This window comes from Panulirus ornatus, chromosome 47 (genome assembly GCF_036320965.1).
Source record: "Panulirus ornatus isolate Po-2019 chromosome 47, ASM3632096v1, whole genome shotgun sequence".
Lineage (NCBI taxonomy): Eukaryota > Metazoa > Arthropoda > Malacostraca > Decapoda > Palinuridae > Panulirus > Panulirus ornatus.
The window spans coordinates 5,885,211-5,905,553 of record NC_092270.1 but is presented as its reverse complement, the minus strand read 5'-3'; the positions used below and the strand labels follow the sequence as shown (position 1 = coordinate 5,905,553).

Here is a 20,343-nt window from a genome sequence, read left to right as displayed (position 1 = left end):
TAGTGTCTGATTATCAGCCTTTGTATTTTTTTTTGCATTCAGTTTATCAGATGATAGGTATGTGGTTGTGGTTTGCTAAGGATGAGATGGTATATAGAGTGAGAGAGTATGATGATACATTAAAAAGAGAGGAGGAAGTAAAAGCCTTGCATGAAATGAAGTGTGACAGTAACAGGAGTGGATAGAACAAGTGGAGTTTCTAAAGGAAAGAGGTGATTTTTATTAATTGATAGTTAGTCTATTTGACAATTGCATGGCTTGAGGTGAGGTGCCTGAGGACTAGCAAAGTACATTTATAGTGCCTTTATATAAAGGCAGTTGGGACAAAAGTGAATTCTCAAATTGCAAAGGTATGAGTCTTTTAAGCTCCCTTTCTCACTTGCACGCATCCTACCTTCTGGATGTCTCTCGCTTCTTTTGCATGTTTGCATTGCTCTCCGAAATACCTCCAAATCTTCACCTATTCCTTTAGTTTCATTTACTTTTGCCTTTTGCCATTCTTCATCTAATCTCCTGGTATTTCCTCATACAAGTCTCTTTTCAAAGTTAACTCACTTTCACCTTTTCTTCGTTTCCTTCACTTGTGATGTGTATACCCTTTTAGTTATCCTCTCCATATGTCCAAACCATTTAAGCACTCCTTCTTGTCATACGTACTCTTCGTTTCCTTCACTTGTGACGTGTATACCCTTTTAGTTATCCTCTCCATATGTCCAAACCATTTAAGCACTCCTTGTCATATGTACTCAGTGCCACACTTACCCTATCACTTGTACCCTATCATTTTTTACTCAATCAACCCTCTTCACACCCATTTTGCAGTTTCTTGTCTAGAGCCATGCCTCAGATTCATACTATACCATCAGACATGCCCATTGTTCCCCTTCACTGACAGTGACTGACCAAAGGTATTTTATATGAAGTCAAGGCAGTGGTGAATGCTGTGCGTGGTGGAGGCATCTTATTTATGAGTGAAAGGATGAATGGATATGTGTTTTCACTTAACAACTCACCATATTATAGTAAATTTTGTAAGAAGTAATATGTAGGACTTTTCACCCTGACTGTTAAAGATATACTGTAAGTGATTAATCTCAGGCTGCATGCACTTGATCCATTTCATGTTAATCCTTTACATTTAGGGTATGGCTTTCATGGGTTTGTTTGTTCTGTGCAGAACCCAGTTTTTGTTGTTTTACACTTGACACTTTTAAAAGCTTGCCCGGGGGGGGGGGGGGTCTGCTATGGTAGTCAAAACTTGCTGAGGGCCATGATACATTCACATATTGATAGAAAACAGTCTGTCATAATGTGCTGGCCCTAATGACCGCATCTTTTACTCCATCACTCAGGTTTTATGATGTATTTATTGATTGTGAAGTAAAAGTTATTTTGTGATTGCAGTAGAGTATTAGATTGTTTATAGATTTTTAGAGAAATACACGTTCACTGAGATAATTCAGCATTGACGTTGGCCTTGAAACAGTATAGGAGTTATCTAGAGATTTACTGTGTAATTTGATTGTAGTTTGCCTTTTCACTTGTTTTGTGATTGCGTAATGTGATATTCATGGTAGAGTACACTTGTAGTGTGGGTCTTTAGGCATGCTGGTTTGTTTATTAGTGGCTGGAATGTAAACAGTAATATACTAACCCCACTACCACCCAGAGTAAGTTTGTGACTGTCTCCACTGTGTCTAGTCATTACTATATATTGTTTAGTGAATTTTCTAATTCTTCAGAGATGTTAAGATGTGTTTTATAGTTTCTAAGGGTTGTTTTGCCAAAATTTGAACTTTCATATTTTTTCTTTTTTCTTTTTCTTTCAAACTATTCGCCATTTCCCACATTAGCGAGGTAGCGTTAAGAACAGAGGACTGGGCCTTTGAGGGAATACCCTCACCTGGCCCAATTCTCTGTTCCTTCTTTTGGAAAATTAAAAAAAAACGAGAGGGGAGGATTTCCAGCCCCCCGCTCCCTCCCCTTTTAGTCGCCTTCTACGACACGCAGGGAATACGTGGGAAGTATTCTTTCTCCCCTATCCCCAGGGATATTTTTATATCCCTCAATCACTCTTGGGGTAGGTGTGTTAGATGCTATACAGAATATTTTAATAAGGTTAATAAGGTTAAAGATGATTGATAGATAAATGATTTAGTCTGTTTTTAATGGTAGATGGTAGATGTTTGACTCATAATGATATTGCTATAGTTTTTTTATTATTGTTATACTTTGTCGCTGTCTCCCACGGTAGCGAGGTAGTGCAAGGAAACAGACGAAAGAATGGCCCAACCCACCCACATACACATGTATATACATACATCTCTTCAAACACATATACATACCTATACATTTCAACGTATACATATATATATACATACACAGACATATACACATATACACATGTACATAATTCATACTTGCTGCCTTTATTCATTCCTCTCGCCACCCTGCCACACATGAAATGACAGCCCCCTCCCCCCTGCATGCATGCGAGGTAGCATTAGGAAAAGACAACAAAGGCCACATTCGTTCACACTCACTCTCTAGCTCTCATGTATATTCAATATATATAAAAAGCAAAAAATGCTACCCTGAAGAAACGGGTTATGACTAATATTGAAATTTGTAAGTTGAATAACTCTGATGCTTAGAGGGAACTAAAAGTTTAGATCATAAGCTCTTATTCAGCTTGAGAATTAGTATCTATCTTTATTCATTTATTATACTTTGTCGCTGTCTCCCACGTTAGTGAGGTAGTGCAAGGAAACAGACGAAAGTGGTATTTTCAGCAACATCAAACATTAAATATAAAATTGGCCATAAAGTACTTTCAGAATTCGAAAGTAATGTATTAAATGACCCTTAATAAACTTCGTAAACTGTTGCTGAAAGGAATAGTGAATAGAGAAGAGAGTAAGAGAGAGAGAAAATCCTCTCCATATGCTATGGTAGTTAAAACTTGCTGAGGGCCATGCTATGGTAATCAAAACTTCCTGAGGGCCATGATACATTCACATATTGATAGAAAACAGTCTGTCATAATGTACTGGCCCTAATGACTGCATCTTTTACTCCATCACTCAGGTTTTATGATGTATTTATTGCTTGTGAAGTAAAAGTTATTTTGTGATTGCAGTAGACTGATAGATTGTTTATAGATTTTTAGAGAAATACACGCTTGCTGAGATGATTCACCATTGACTTTGGCCTTGAAACAGTATGGGAATATCTAGAGATTTACTGTATAATTTGATTGTAGTTTGCCTTTTCACTTCCTTTGTGATTGCTTAGATGGTATATTCATAGTAGAGTACACTCGTAGTGTGGGTCTTCTGTGATTGCAGTAGAGTAATAGATTGTTTATAGATTTTTAGAGAAATACACGTTCGCTGAGATAATTCAGCAGTGACGTTGGCCTTGAAACAGTATAGGAGTTATCTAGAGATTTACTGTAATTTGATTGTAGTTTGCCTTTTCACTTGTTTTGTGATTGCATAATGTGATATTCATGGTAGAGTACACTCGTAGTGTGGGTCTTTAGGCATGCTGGTTTGTTTATTAGTGGGTGGAATGTAAACAGTAATATAGTACCCCCACTACCACCCAGATTAAGTTTGTGACTGTCTCCACTGTGTCTAGTCATTACTATATATTGTTTAGTGAATTTTCTAATTCTTCAGAGATGTTAAGATGTGTTTTATAGTTTCTAAGGGTTGTTTTGCCAAAATTTGAACTTTCATATTTTTATATCCCTCAATCACACTTGGGGTAGGTGTGTTAGATGCTGTACAGAATATTTTAATAAGGTTGATAAGGTTAAAGATGATTGATAGATAAATGATTTAGTCTGTTTTTAATGGTAGATGGTAGATGTTTGACTCATAATGATATTGCTATAGTTTTTTTTATTATTATTGTTATACTTTGTTGCTGTCTCCCACGGTAGCGAGGAAGCGCAAGGAAACAGACGAAAGAATGGCCCAACCCACCCACATACACATGTATATACATACATGTCTTCAAGCACATATACATACCTATACATTTCAACGTATACATATATAGGTACATACACAAGACATGTACACATATACTTTTTTTTTTTTTTTTTTTATACTTTGTCGCTGTCTCCCGCGTTTGCGAGGTAGCGCAAGGAAACAGACGAAAGAAATGGCCCAACCCCCCCCCCCATACACATGTACATACACACGTCCACACACGCAAATATACATACCTACACAGCTTTCCATGGTTTACCCCAGACGCTTCACATGCCTTGATTCAATCCACTGACAGCACGTCAACCCCTGTATACCACATCGCTCCAATTCACTCTATTCCTTGCCCTCCTTTCACCCTCCTGCATGTTCAGGCCCCGATCACACAAAATCTTTTTCACTCCATCTTTCCACCTCCAATTTGGTCTCCCTCTTCTCCTCGTTCCCTCCACCTCCGACACATATATCCTCTTGGTCAATCTTTCCTCACTCATTCTCTCCACATGTACACATGTACATAATTCATACTTGCTGCCTTTATTCATTCCTCTCGCCACCCTGCCACACATGAAATGACAGCCCCCTCCCCCCGCATGCATGCGAGGTAGCATTAGGAAAAGACAACAAAGGCCACATTCGTTCACACTCACTCTCTAGCTCTCATGTATATTTAATATATACAAAAAGCAAAAAATGCTACATTGAAGAAACGGGTTATGATTTATATTGAAATTTATAAGTTGAATAACTCTGATGTTTAGAGGGAACTAAAAGTTTAGATCATAAGCTCTTATTCAGCTTGAGAATTAGTATCTATATTTATTCATTTATTATACTTTGTCGCTGTCTCCCACGTTAGTGAGGTAGTGCAAGGAAACAGACGAAAGTGGTATTTTCAGCAACATCAAACATTAAGAATAAAATTGGCCATAAAGTACTTTCAGAATTCGAAAGTAATGTATTAAATGACCCTTAATAAACTTCGTAAACTGTTGCTGAAAGGAATAGTGAATAGAGAAGAGAGTAAGAGAGAGAGAAAATCCTCTCCATATGCTATGGTAGTCAAAACTTGCTGAGGGCCATGATACATTCACATATTGATAGAAAACAGTCTGTCTTAATGTGCTGGCCCTAATGACTGCATCTTTTGCTCCATCACTCAGGTTTTATGATACATTTATTGCTTGTGAAGTAAAAGTTATTTTGTGATTGCAGTAGATTAATAGATTGTTTATAGATTTTTAGAGAAATACACGCTTGCTGAGATGATTCACCATTGACTTTGGCCTTGAAACAGTATGGGAATATCTAGAGATTTACTGTATAATTTGATTGAAGTTTGCCTTTTCACTTGTTTTGTGATTGCTTAGATGATATATTCATAGTAGAGTACACTCGTAGTGTGGGTCTTCTGTGATTGCAGTAGAGTATTAGATTGTTTATAGATTTTTAGAGAAATACATGTTCGCTGAGATAATTCAGCAGTGACGTTGGCCTTGAAACAGTATAGGAGTTATCTAGAGATTTACTGTGTAATTTGATTGTAGTTTGCCTTTTCACTTGTTTTGTGATTGCATAATGTGATATTCATGGTAGAGTACACTCGTAGTGTGGGTCTTTAGGCATGCTGGTTTGTTTATTAGTGGGTGGAATGTAAACAGTAATATAGTACCCCCACTACCACCCAGATTAAGTTTGTGACTGTCTCCACTGTGTCTAGTCATTACTATATATTGTTTAGTGAATTTTCTAATTCTTCGGAGATGTTAAGATGTGTTTTATAGTTTCCAAGGGTTGTTTTGCCAAAATTTGAACTTTCATATTTTTATATCCCTCAATCACACTTGGGGTAGTGTTAGATGCTGTACAGAATATTTTAATAAGGTTGATAAGGTTAAAGATGATTGATAGATAAATGATTTAGTCTGTTTTTAATGGTAGATGGTAGATGTTTGACTCATAATGATATTGCTATAGTTTTTTTTATTATTATTGTTATACTTTGTTGCTGTCTCCCACGGTAGTGAGGTAGCGCAAGGAAACAGACGAAAGAATGGCCCAACCCACCCACATACACATGTATATACATACATGTCTTCAAGCACATATACATACCTATACATTTCAACATATACATATATATTTACATACACAGACATGTACACATATACACATGTACATAATTCATACTTGCTGCCTTTATTCATTCCTGTCGCCACCCTGCCACACATGAAATGACAGCCCCCTCCCCCCGCATGCATGCGAGGTAGCATTAGGAAAAGACAACAAAGGCCACATTCGTTCACACTCACTCTCTAGCTCTCATGTATATTTAATATATACAAAAAGCATAAAATGCTACCCTGAAGGAACGGATTATGATTAATATTGAAATTTATAAGTTGAATAACTCTCATCTTTAGAGGGAACTAAAAGTTTAGATCATAAGCTCTTATTCAGCTTGAGAATTGGTATCTATATTTATTCATTTATTATACTTTGTCGCTGTCTCCCACGTTAGTGAGGTAGTGCAAGGAAACAGACGAAAGTGGTATTTTCAGCAACATCAAACATTAAGAATAAAATTGGCCATAAAGTACTTTCAGAATTCGAAAGTAATGTATTAAATGACCCTTAATAAACTTTGTAAACTGTTGCTGAAAGGAATAGTGAATAGAGAAGAGAGTAAGAGAGAGAAAATCCTCTCCATATGCTATGGTAGTCAAAACTTGCTGAGGGCCATGATACATTCACATATTGATAGAAAACAGTCTGTCATAATGTGCTGGCCCTAATGACTGCATCTTTTACTCCATCACTCAGGTTTTATGATGTATTTATTGCTTGTGAAGTAAAAGTTATTTTGTGATTGCAGTAGATTAATAGATTGTTTATAGATTTTTAGAGAAATACACGCTTGCTGAGATGATTCACCATTGACTTTGGCCTTGAAACAGTATGGGAATATCTAGAGATTTACTGTATAATTTGATTGTAGTTTGCCTTTTCACTTGTTTTGTGATTGCTTAGATGTTATATTCATAGTAGAGTACACTCGTAGTGTGGGTCTTCTGTGATTGCAGTAGAGTAATAGATTGTTTATAGATTTTTAGAGAAATACACGTTCGCTGAGATAATTCAGCATTGACGTTGGCCTTGAGACAGTATAGGAGTTATCTAGAGATTTACTGTGTAATTTGATTGTAGTTTGCCTTTTCACTTATTTTGTGATTGCGTAATGTGATATTCATGGTAGAGTACACTCGTAGTGTGGGTCTTTAGGCATGCTGGTTTGTTTATTAGTGGGTGGATTGTAAACAGTAATATACTACCCCCACTACCACCCAGAGTAAGTTTGTGACTGTCTCCACTGTGTCTAGTCATTACTATATATTGTTTAGTGAATTTTCTAATTCTTCAGAGATGTTAAGATGTGTTTTATAGTTTCTAAGGGTTGTTTTGCCAAAATTTGAACTTTCATATTTTTATATCCCTCAATCACACTTGGGGTAGGTGTGTTAGATGCTGTACAGAATATTTTAATAAGGTTAATAAGGTTAAAGATGATTGATAGATAAATGATTTAGTCTGTTTTTAATGGTAGATGGTAGATGTTTGACTCATAATGATATTGCTATAGTTTTTTTTATTATTATTGTTATACTTTGTTGCTGTCTCCCACGGTAGCGAGGTAGCGCAAGGAAACAGACGAAGGAATGGCCCAACCCACCCACATACACATGTATATACATACATGTCTTCAAGCACATATACATACCTATACATTTCAACGTATACATATATATGTACATACACAGACATATACACTTATACACATGTACATAATTCATACTTACTGCCTTTATTCATTCCTGTCGCCACCCTGCCACACATGAAATGACAGCCCTCTCCCCCCCGCATGCATGCGAGGTAGCATTAGGAAAAGACAACAAAGGCCACATTCGTTCACACTCACTCTCTAGCTCTCATGTATATTTAATATATACAAAAAGCAAAAAATGCTACCCTGAAGAAACGGGTTATGACTAATATTGAAATTTATAAGTTGAATAACTCTGATGTTTAGAGGGAACTAAAAGTTTAGATCATAAGCTCTTATTCAGCTTCAGAATTAGTATCTATATTTATTCATTTATTATACTTTGTCGCTGTCTCCCAAGTTAGTGAGGTAGTGCAAGGAAACAGACGAAAGTGGTATTTTCAGCAACATTAAACATTAAGAATAAAATTGGCCATAAAGTACTTTCAGAATTCGAAAGTAATGTATTAAATGACCCTTAATAAACTTTGTAAACTGTTGCTGAAAGGAATAGTGAATAGAGAAGAGAGTAAGAGAGAGAGAAAATCCTCTCCATATGTATTTTGAATTCTGAAAGTAGGAGCACTCATAAAAATGGGAGGCAAATGATAGTTCCATGAAGACATAGTTGTCCATTCTGTACAGTACTACAGTAAGGTTGTAAAGGAAAGGTAACAGATTATGAAAAAATATGTAAGACTTCCCATAATTGAGTTGAAGTACAACTTTAGACACTCAGATCCTTATTTGGCTCAAAGAATTGTACTCATAATTGTTTATGTATATTTTTGCATATCCTTTTCAGTATAACAGCAAAAATAAAGTTGGAGCATTAGGTACAAGTAGTGGGTTGGAAAAAAAGGCAGGAATTTTAGGTAGAAATTGGCAGGAAAATTAGTTAGGAGCATCTGAAAACACTGTGCCAGTGTTGCCGTCTGCCAGTGACCTGTTAAGGGTAAGGCACTAAAGGCTAAGAAATAGCACTGGAATTCAACAGTTAATTTGACTTTTGCTGTGGCCATTCCCTTCAGGAAGTTCCCAAAGGGAATGGGTATTAAAAGATAGATAGATAGATAGATAGATAGATAAAGTCATGAAATATAATTTCAAATTTATTTTATTATCATAAATTAGATTCTTGTACAAATTATATACAAAATATAGCACACCACTGTTATACATAAATTACACTGTAAATCACCAATATCATTATGACAAGAAGTTACAACTGAAGAATATTTACATTGTCACTATAAAGATTGCGAGTAAGTAAATGACAGTGAAGAGGGTACACAAAATCTTTCTTGAAACAGGCTGCCCTGGAGTACTGATTATTTAGGACTTGATTTCTGTGTATGCAAAACACTGTTTGCATTCTTTTACATTCACACAGGAATCATACGCAAATATTCAATTATGCCTTAAGTCCTTAACAATCAAAAACCAGTCTTTAGGTGACAAAAATATTAGTGCACTGTCTGCTGTAATAATGGCAACACTGGGACCAGTTGGCCTGGGTCACATCTTATTCCACACATCATTTACAATACATACTACGTCATATATTTACAACTTGCCTAAATTCATGTAGCCTTGTATTTAAACATGAAACTTGACATATTGAGAAAAAAGAAGTGTGACATAAGATTGGTCTAGTGTGTAATTTCATGATAAAACTTCAATTGATTTAATAATAAAACATTAACTGGTCTAGTACACATTCATAAACATAACAATGAGACAAAAGGGACGACACAAATCAGTGTGTCATCATAATTGAGCAAAAAGGAGGAATGTCTACTGACACCAGCTACAGATTAGATGAAGGTGACATGACTGATCATTCTGTGCTTTATAATTCCCTAAAGTATTTTTTTCCATTACAAATAGAAAATTAATTATATCACTAAAAAATGTCAATCTGTCAGATTCATGACACACCTTGCATAAGCTGGGACATCACAATCACATATCTATGACACTAGATACTGAAGGGAACTGTCTATATGGTCATCATAATAAATCAGAAAAATTATAAAAACAACACAATATATCACCCGATGGCCAACAAGCACAAGTATAATTTAACACGATGCATTATGAGGTAAATACAGCAATGCATAATAAATTTTGAACATAGATGCCACACACTGAGTTGTCATGGAAAAAGACATACTCCTAAGATTTTTAACATTTTGCATAAAGGAATTACAGGTGTTGAGATAGACTAGAAAATAGATATAGCAGCAGGGACTAGCACACTTTAGTGGAAATCATGTACTGTGCACTATTTAGAAGTTGCACATCGGATATGGATTTCCACAGTATGGAAGAAAAACGTAGAATAAAATTCACTACTGCCTGAATTCTGAACCAACACATAATGGCTGAGAAAATTACAAAATCGTTTTTGCTGGTTGCCTCGATATACCGGCTTCGGTAATAAAGAATGACCATATTTCCCAAAATTAGCAATAAGGTCAAATTTAAAACATTAGTGTACAGTAATTCACAACTATCTATATTAAGCAACTGCCACATGAATGAGTGACTGGCCACGTCATATAAAGGGGTGGTATCAGAATTCCTGCCTACGTCATATCCATACAGCACACACGGTTTAGATATCCTGAATTATGGTCCTACTTTCACGACTAGCAATGTGTATACAAGATAACAGGAAGAACCACATAGCTACTCTGCAGTTCATGGGCAAAAATTTTTTTAAAAGGAAGATTTTCCAGAATACTTATTCCAAAAGAACTACATATACCATTTCCCATGAACCAGCAGTGTTCTACTAAGAGGCACAGGAGTTAGTTATCTGGAAGTTGGTAGCCACTAACAGTGCAAGTTATCTCCTCACATGAGATTCACCAATGTATCTGCACATCCTGCATTATTCATTTCAGGACATCTGTACCTCATCTGAAAGTGGCATTGGTTATCCTTAGTCTACATATCACAAGGTGGTTTTCGAAGATGGAAGCATTTGTAACAGCATCCTCTGTATAGTACAACAGTATACATAATATCATCTTACATTGTATGATAATTTTCCCTATTTCTGGTTAATTTGGTCAGCGGATGAGTCTTTCCCTGTTGCTTCTTTTGCCTCACTTCTGTTCCACATGCCTGGCCACGCCCTCCTGGTGGAGGTTTATGGGAAGGTGCTTTTCCCGTTGGAGACAGACTACCTCCAGGAGTCATTTGTCTCACTGGAGTCTGAGGAGGTTGTGACTGTGCTCGGAGAGCTGGCTTAAAATTATAATCTAGACTGGATTTGCGTTGAGGTACAGGCGGTAGGAACTTATCTGGTGTGGAACTGTCAGACTTTGCTCTTACACTCCTAGTTTGAACTTTAGGTAGCCTTTGTTCTTGGGTATCTTCAAATTTAACTACAAGACTTTTAACACAAATTTCTTCAGAAGGGCTTTCTTTCTCAAGATCCCTTACTTCTGCTTGTGTCTGAACAAATAACTGTTCCAGCAACTGTCTTGCAGAGCAGCCTGGTGAAGTTGGTGATGTACTAAGTCGTTCCAAACTGTGAGATCTCTTTCTAATGCCTCTCATTCTTAATCGCTTTATTTTGTCATCTTCCTGTTGCTGCTCCAAAACTCGAGTAATTTTCTTTACCTTACCTCCTTCTGTTTCACCTTCAACTTGCCCTTCAAACTTGGCCCTCTTCTCTGAAAAGCTGCGACCAAGATGACTTGGAAGATTAACTTCAATTTTTTCTGTTTCGAGGTCACAGTAACTTTGGGAGCGAGTATAGGTTGGCGAGACAAACTTTTCTTGGTTCCTTCTCATCTCCACAGTTCCTTCATGAGTCTTGCTCTCCAGAAGTTCCTTATGTTGTTTTACTGTTCCTGGAACTGGTACTTCTTGACAGACTGAACTTGACTTATTACTAATTAACCTCTCATTTCCAGTTAACTCAACATTAGGAGATATGGGACTTGATCCTTGTGTCAAGGATATAGTTGTGCATGATATATTAGGCTGTGATCTGGATAGGGCCGAGGGATTTGTACTATCTGGAATGCAAATATCTAAAGTAGGTGTGCTCTGATGGTGGTTTGGAAAACCTTCAGAGACTTCTACCATCCCATCATCACTTAATTCCAAAGGAGCAACTTTATCTACTGGGCTCTTATACGGAGCAGGCCCATACGCTTTAATATTTGCTACAGACTTGTACAGGGAGGCATCTTCCATCATCCCTTCATCAAAATATTCCATTTCATTTGTCTGCATTTTGGTGTCTTCAATTAGTCCATCTTTCATCTCAGAGCTTCTGCCTTTGTTCCTTCTTATAGTTCCTGGTGAGAATGGCCCTGGGTCTTTCTCAAAATAAGTTCCTGTTATGTTGCTATTTGGTATTGCTGTTTCTGAATTTTCTATAAGAGGCTGTTGTTTTATATCAAATGGTCCAAAAGAGCTATTCCTAGAAGGTATAGTCCCAACAGTTCCTCTTGTATCACAAGAACCCCAGGAGCTCTGTCTGGAAGGAATATCTCTATCTACAAGAACCACAGCACTATCAAAGGAACCCCAAGAACTATTACGAGAAGGAGTTTCTTTAATGTCTCCACCAGAGGTTGTAATGGCACTTAATCTTTGTTGCTTTCTTTCCTCCCTGTCAAATACCTTGTCAAGTTTTGCAGAAAAAGGATCATCTCTCTTAATTATGTCCGACCCAACTGAGTCTTGGCGTCCATAACTTGGTGATCTTACTACCTCCACTCTTTGCAACTGACCACTTAGAGAACTAGATGAACTTTGCCTTGACAGAGGTGACTCAACTTCTTTGTTATTTGAACAAGATTTTCCATCACTCATTTTTACTTTTTCTTCAAAGTCCTGCTTTTGTCTCTTTACAATGCCTGCAGGCCACGTAATTGACTCTTTTGGCACACCCACAGGACTCTGCACGGTATCCATGTTTTCTTCAACTTCAGTTTTTTCTTCTTGCCATATCTGGGATGGCACTAACACAGCATGATGTTTCTGAACAGCTGGTTTAGTTTGCGACACAACTGGTTCATTGCCCTGTAAATCTTCACCTGGCGCAAGTAACGTTTCAATGACTTTATCTAGTTCAGCAGTGCTTGAATGGGTATTATTATAATCATCACTAGAAGTGACCGTGTTCTGTATCTGTACTGTATCCCCTTTCTTCCCATTCTGTGATTTTTTAGTCACTGTTTGATTACTAGTTTGTACATTTTCAAATTCATTAATCCTATCCTTGACTGAAGAAGAAAGCTGGAGAGCAGAAACTTCATTGAGAGTGCTACTAGTATGGTTGTCAGTGTAAAGAGGGTTGAGTGCTTCTACTACAGATAAGGAGGATTCATCTTCTCTGTTGCCTTCTGGTGAGCCTTCTATACCCATATCCCGAAGATCCCTTTGTTGTACTGTAACATGAGCCCGCCATGACTGCACATTGAGTGATTGAGAAAGGCGTCCTGACTCTCCGAATTCACTCCTACCTGAAATTTGAAATAAATTTTGTTATATTCTTGTAATCAGTATCAGTATCTCTGGTTGTACTATAATATTACTTTATTATTTTCCTTGAATCTGTAGCGTTCAATTATACTTATCGCATTATTATAACACACGAAAAAAGTGCATTATTTTCAAAATTTTCTCTTTACCTTGTTCCATATTTTGTGGGAATAATAGACCAGCAGTGTGGTCATCAGGTGACCATGATTTTGGCCGTCGATTCTGGTCACCATTTTGAAGATTACATGGAGTAGGAATACGTGCACTCAAACAACTGTACATGGAGTCACATGTTGCCAACTCTTCTGTACTTTTATGACGATTCTCTGTGCTATCACTGCAATCCACATGATCAGTTAAATTTTTGCTCTGATGACTTTTGATATTTGGTCTATTTGCCTGTGAAGAAGCACACTTTAGGTTTGTTTCAGATTTGCTTCGCCACAAAATGTTGTGTCGTTGTCTACTGGCATCAAGAATCCCCTGAAAAGAAATAAAAGCAATAGGCTTAGAACAAGAGGATAATGAATAAGATTTTGATGTATTAAGATGATAAGATTAAACTTAAATGGAGGAACAAATGCAGTGGTAATCAAGATTTTGATGTATTAAGATGATAAGATAAAACTTAAATGGAGGAACAAATGCAGTGGTGATCAAAACTCTGTGTTATTTGTTCTGACAAATGTCAACAAGTAGCTATCACGTCATAAAATTTCAGGTTACATCAAGTTCATGTGCAGTAAAGCACAGAAGTTTTCAAACTTATTGTTCGTATGGTGTCTAAAATTGGTCACAATATAGCGTACAAATATTCTGATATGGTGTCTACAAGTGTCCAAGTGTTGTGCTGCTGGAGGGTTTTCATGTTTAGTGCTCTTATGATGTATCCACATGAAGTTAAGTCCAGGAGTATGGTTAATAGTGTCACACTGAGGTGTTGGTGGATAGTGGCCTGTGCTGTGAATCCTAAATGAGGAATTGCCACAAAGTTTCCTTGTAAATTGTGATATTGCTGGAATGGGTCCTAAAGTGGTGTAACTGGGAAGTCTCTTAATATGGTACTGTGGATTAGTTTCCAAGTGTGATGATGGTAAGTAGCTTCCAATGTGGTAATGCTGGTTAATGTCCATTTATGGTGTTGCTGGGTGTGCCTACAAATGGTGCTGATGGGTAAGATCAAAGTGCAGCATTTCTATGTTGGTATTTCAAAGTGGTGAGACTGTGTAAGTGTTCCAGTGTACTGCTTTACATACAGCTGTCAAGGATGGTATGGAAATAAGGCATATTTGAATGGTGTTAATGTGTACTATCTAAAGTGTCAAAGTGTTGTATATGCACAAGATGTGCTATGTGTATTATGGCTTTGCAGAGTTAATGTGTTATATGCATGTTATGTGTAATAAGGCCAGCTTATAGGCATGCAAAAATCACCTAAGACATTTTAAGTATGTATGTATGTATGTATGTGTGGAGACTTAAGAGTATAGGTGTTTGGCACCTTTGAATGAGTATGTTTTTTCAAACTGCAATCTAACTGTGATGCACAATGCAAATTCAACCTCAAGTGGATCTATTTCAGTTCACCATGGCCTGTTGTACCACTTTTTGATATAAAGAGACTTAAAATAATTCACTTTGCTCAATATCCACTGAAATGATATAGTAGTAGTAGTTTCTTATGAATAATGCTACTAACCTCGTAAGTTTTCAGCTGGCTACAAAATGCTTGGTTTGGTTTTATACAACTCCTCTTCTTTTTGACAAGAGCAAGAGCTTCATCTAAACTCATATTAAAGGCCTTCATGGCATAGGCAATCACCACTGATGCTGACCGGCTAATCCCCATCTTGCAGTGCACTAAAACCTTAGACTCCTTCTCTCTGCATAAGGATAATGATTTTGTTTTACAAATGAACCACACATAAATGTAACTAACATAATTTATTGCAAAGAAAACTTTTGAAATAAACATAGTACAATACTTGTGTCTTTGTTAAAAGAAACTTGTTTTATATTGTTAAATTAAGTAATAGCAAGTGTTTGGTACTACTGTATAACTTCAGTCTTTGGTACTCACTTCACTTGACTAATGTATCTGAAGGTTCGGTCCCAGTGCTTGAGGAGCTCAGTCTTCTCATCATCATACACTCGAATATTGAGGTAGTCAAATGTACCAGGGTAGAAGTTGTCAATTTCCTTGGTGACATTAAGGATGTAACCCACTCTGTTGATATGAAGAAATTCCCTCTTTAAAAAACAAATGATTCAAAATGCATGTCTAGCCATACATAAACTTCTCTTTAAAAATATATTATAAGCAAATAACAAAGATTTAAACCACTTGAAATGAAGTCCTTAGAACAATCACTGGCTACCAAACAACCATATTCATTAAACTTGTGTAACCTCACCTCATGACACTGTTTTTTGCAAAAGCACTAACCCCTCCTACCCCAAACCACTTAAACCAGATCCTTATAGAAAAAAAGCTTACCAATTCTTTACATTTCAGTAACATATATATCTAAACCCCCCTTCCTTGACAGACATGACAATGAGAAAAAACACAATCATACTGTGCAGGCCCAACATACACCTATCTGAAAAATACTGTCTCCTCCCTCACCAAAACTCATTCATAAGCAGATTAAACAGCCATGGTAACATCAAACACATGCCTAAATCTCCTGACAGAAACTCCCACTGCTTCTGTTAACTTTCCTTGTGCACTACATATTCCTAACATCTTCTACAAAGCATCTCTATCAACCCCACCACAAGCCTTTGCCAGATTTGTAACTGCCACACTCTAGTTGTTCTATTTCTCTATCTCGCACAGATTTTTCAGAGCAAACATCTGATTTACACATTCTCTTACTTTATTCCTCCCAAATGTGATGCTTTGTGCATACCTCCACCCTTTCAATCACCCATGCAACTTACCAGGTATACTCAACAAACTTTTACTTCTGTAATTCGAATAAACACCTTAATCCCTTGTTTTTATACAGTGACACTATACAGATATTTGAGCAATTCTCAGGCACCTCACCTTGAGCCATACATACAATGAACATTCTAAATGACTAATCAGTGACACTGTTAACACCTTTTTTAAGAAATTCAACAGCTATGACAGCCACTCTGGGTGCTCTGCCGCATTTCATCTTACACAAGGCATTCAATCTTTTCTCTTTTCAGAAAACCACTTGCCATGTATATTTATATCACATACACATTTATCATTCAATGAAAATATATATTTCCTCTGAGATCTTGCACTTACCCATTATTCTGCAACTCCTCCAAGTTGGAGGCATTCCACTCAGACCCCAAGTACACATGGGGGAAGATCTCTGTAGCGGCATCCATCTGGCCTAAGATGGTTAGCATCTCCTGGTCAATGTATGACTTAAACTTGAACAGATCCATGGCAAGATCTTCTTCAAGCCTCTGGCGGATGTACTTGGAGGTGACTTCATCTATATCAACACTCATCATGATTTCCTTCAGCTTGCTACGGATGAGGAGTTGTGTCTCTTCCCTGGAAGTAAAAATAAGTACCAATGTAAATCTTCACCAAAACACTTGATATTCTGCTAGGTGGTTAATTAACCTCCTTAAAGCATTTCTCCCTCTATAAAAAGTTCAATGTATTCCTACAGTTGGCATTCCATTTATGCAATATACTTAAGTCTATCACTTGGCACATCCCCTTGGTCTTCAGTCTTTGTTTTCATATTCCCTTGCAAAACATTAATATACCTTTGTTCCACCTCTTAACATATATCACTTTTGCATGCAAATGGTATCTTAAAACTCCATCATAAGTAAACAACCAAAGTAAGGTTAATTTATATGTCATCTAGCCTATACAATAAATGTTCTAAATTCATTCTACTTTAATATCTAATACGGTAATTAAATGAACTTCTAAAGGAGACATTAATATTCAAATCCATAATGAAGTTTTTGATGTAATTAAGTACAAATGGGAGTAATGATCTAATAATGAACATTCAGGAAAGTGATGGCATAATTCATGAGTATTACAATAATAATCTAAACAACGAACATTTAAGGGATGCGATTTGAGTTCAACTGGGAATAATGGTACACAAGTATTCAAGGGACTAATTTAAAAGTACTAAACGTATTGATCATCTCATTAATAGGTAATCATGAAAAAATGATATAATTCCCGAATACTAGAGGAAGTGATGATATACCGATACTTTATCTGCAGTGAAGGAAGTACTGATATAATCAATGAATATTTTAGGTTATAACAGGGATTACTGATTTAATAAACGAATATCAAATAGTCGAATTAACGCGAGTTAAAGAAGGTAATGGTAAAGTTAGTATGGGGTTATTTTGATTTTATAAAATAAGGGGAGTCATAAATTAATTAACGGGTATTAATGGTCTGAAAGAGAGCAAATGTCTTATTAGTTAATGACTTAAGAGCAGACGTCTTACTTGTCGGTGAGGGAATCAGGTGAGGGAGGCCGCTTGGACTCGAGGCTATCCATGGCATTCCACTCATTGATGCAGGACTGGTCAGAGCCCAAGCCTCGCTCGTAGAATCCGACCCAGTCATGGTTAATGCCGCCCAGGAAGTAATGGGCATCCTGGGCTCTAGAACTTGACTTATGCAGAGTCTGCAAGGCTGACCTGGAAAAGAAGTAATCACCGTCATTTTCCATTACATACATGATCATTCTCGACATTGATATAATAAAGAAAAAAATAGTTGTTAAAATTGAATAAACTGACTGCATACGTAACCTGTCAAGCACGACTGTTCAAACCTTTACCACATGGGTACGACTCACTGGTATTGCTTGGCCTGTTATAACCTAATCAAGCCATTATGCCCGAATGTCGAGCCGTCATGATAACAATCGTTCTCTCGCACTCAAAGAGAGTACAAGGCGACACTAACTCCATCTCAGCTCTCATAAATCATGTAACCTTTGAATTTAGAACAATTCCAGGGAAATTCCTAAGATGATTAGGCTATCTTTCGTTTGGCGAATTTCATTTTCCTCTGGGAGGTTGGCAGGCCAACAGAAAATCTGCGAGTGGGAGATTAAGGGAGTAGGAAGACAGCCCCCTGGCCTCAATGCGGTAGAGTTACTACCGACTTTACTGCAAGTTAAACTTACAACACATGAAAACATATGCTTTCACTTTCCACAAAGGCCCACGTAATAGGGAGTATAGGATACTGAGATATCCAAAATCTTGTAAAGTCCTTGTCACCTACACCCAGAAACCATGATCACCTACATCCTTTACCGAAACTCCGATTCCCTCAATCGGCCCCGCTATTATATATCCAAAGGTACGCACGGTCGTGCTCGCGGGTCATACCGTCGTGCTTTTAAGGGTCGTATCTTCGTACTCAGGGATAAGGGCAAATGCAGTACCGTTGCAGCTTTCACTCCGTGGAAGATCCTCAAGGACAACTTGGCTCTTGCGTGAGGGTAGAAAGTCTTAATACCGGTTGACGGGTCTCAACACCCGCTCATCCCCAGAATTCTCCTCCTCCCCCCAACCACCGCCTTGGCTCCAACCGGGTGTCCTCAGGATAAGCTCCTGCAAACTCCGTTATGTAGCAAGTTTTTCGGAACCTCATCAAAAATACATCTTTGTCATAAATGCGTTAAACGAGTAAAATAAGTGACACGTACTGAACGAAAGAAATAATAAAGAAAACTCCTAAGCCTGACCACAGAGACCTAAATGTTAAATGCAGTGAGGAATAATGGAGACGCTGGGAAAACAGGCGACACAATCTCTGCAAAGTAGGGCGAGTGTGGAGCGTGATAGGACAAGTAATCGTGGACGCCGTGACACGTTACCGAGGAAGTGGAGGAGACATGGGAGTTGTTGCCTCACTGTGCCTTGTTACGTAAAGCAACACACCGCAAAAAAAAAAAAGAACATGCAACACCAACACAAAAGTTAAAAGCCTTGTCAGTTTTGATTTTTTGCATAATCATTTCAATTTTCCTTTCCCATTTTTTTTTTTATGTAATAAGGAGTGCTTAGCCTTGCAATTATTTATTCTAATGAAACGAATTCAAATACATGAATTTACCCGCTGAACGCGACGGTATGCCGTCGGCAATGATGGCCTAACCTTTGACATGCATGACCCGGTTCAAACGTCACCCCAACATACCTATTACAGTCATGAACCCACAGGCTAAGAATGATCATAGCCAGAGTAAACCCTGATAAACCGGTCCATAACACCCATTCTTGCAAAAGCGCCAACGAAGAGGAGTCACTAAGCGAGTACTTGAGATGCATCGCCCAAAACCGCGAGTCCCGGGAAGAAACTGGCGTCTCACCCGTGTTACACAATGATCCAAGGAAGCCAACCAAGCGAGACCACACAAACCATCTTAAATAACCGGCACCAGCTGAGACGGCGAAGTGTCATAACCCACCCCCCCTCTAAGACACACACCCCTCCCCCCTCCGGCTTTACATTACTCCTGCACCAGCAGCAAATCTGGACGATTTCTTTTTTTTAGGTATTACCAGGAAGCCACACGTGCACACGCTGTAAGCCCTACAACCTTGACCTACCCCCCTTCAACCACCCGGCTGACCTCGCGCGTGACTATGCACACGTGACGTCACCCCTACATTACCCACTAAAAGACATAAATGCGTATGAGTATACACGGCATTGACACTTTCACGGCCAAGCAGGTACCTACAGCCATCGCCAATGTCTTCGGGATCGAAGGCGTCCGTTCCTTGTTCATCAGTTCTCTCCGGAGCTGCCCAGCGGGTGTCTCAGAGCCATTTGTTTTGCAACAGGTAAACCGGTACCGAAAACCATGTTTTCCGCAATATTCTGATACTTTGAACATATGAATAGATACAAAAATAATCTCGAAACGATCCCTTTCCGTCGTGATGTGCAAAAGTCGTTTTGTTTTAAGGATCGTACCGTCGTGCTCGAGGGGTGAATATAAAGAT

General features: G+C 37.8%; 1 protein-coding gene across 3 annotated transcripts in view; it reads right to left on the bottom strand.

Moving 5' to 3' along the window:
- Positions 1–8,920: 8,920 nt before the first annotated feature.
- The window catches only part of ssh (Protein phosphatase Slingshot), a 185,175-nt gene continuing 173,752 nt past the window's right edge, over positions 8,921–20,343 (bottom strand). For all 3 annotated transcript variants that reach the window (XM_071689541.1, XM_071689542.1, XM_071689543.1), the window contains 6 exons: positions 17,821–18,015; positions 16,625–16,882; positions 15,416–15,562; positions 15,035–15,218; positions 13,485–13,818; positions 8,921–13,316 (listed from right to left, as the gene is read on the bottom strand). In XM_071689541.1, the coding sequence (XP_071545642.1) occupies positions 10,861–13,316; positions 13,485–13,818; positions 15,035–15,218; positions 15,416–15,562; positions 16,625–16,882; positions 17,821–18,015 (3,574 nt within the window). In that variant the 3' untranslated portion in view covers positions 8,921–10,860. The remainder of the gene's footprint in view (positions 13,317–13,484; positions 13,819–15,034; positions 15,219–15,415; positions 15,563–16,624; positions 16,883–17,820; positions 18,016–20,343) is intronic.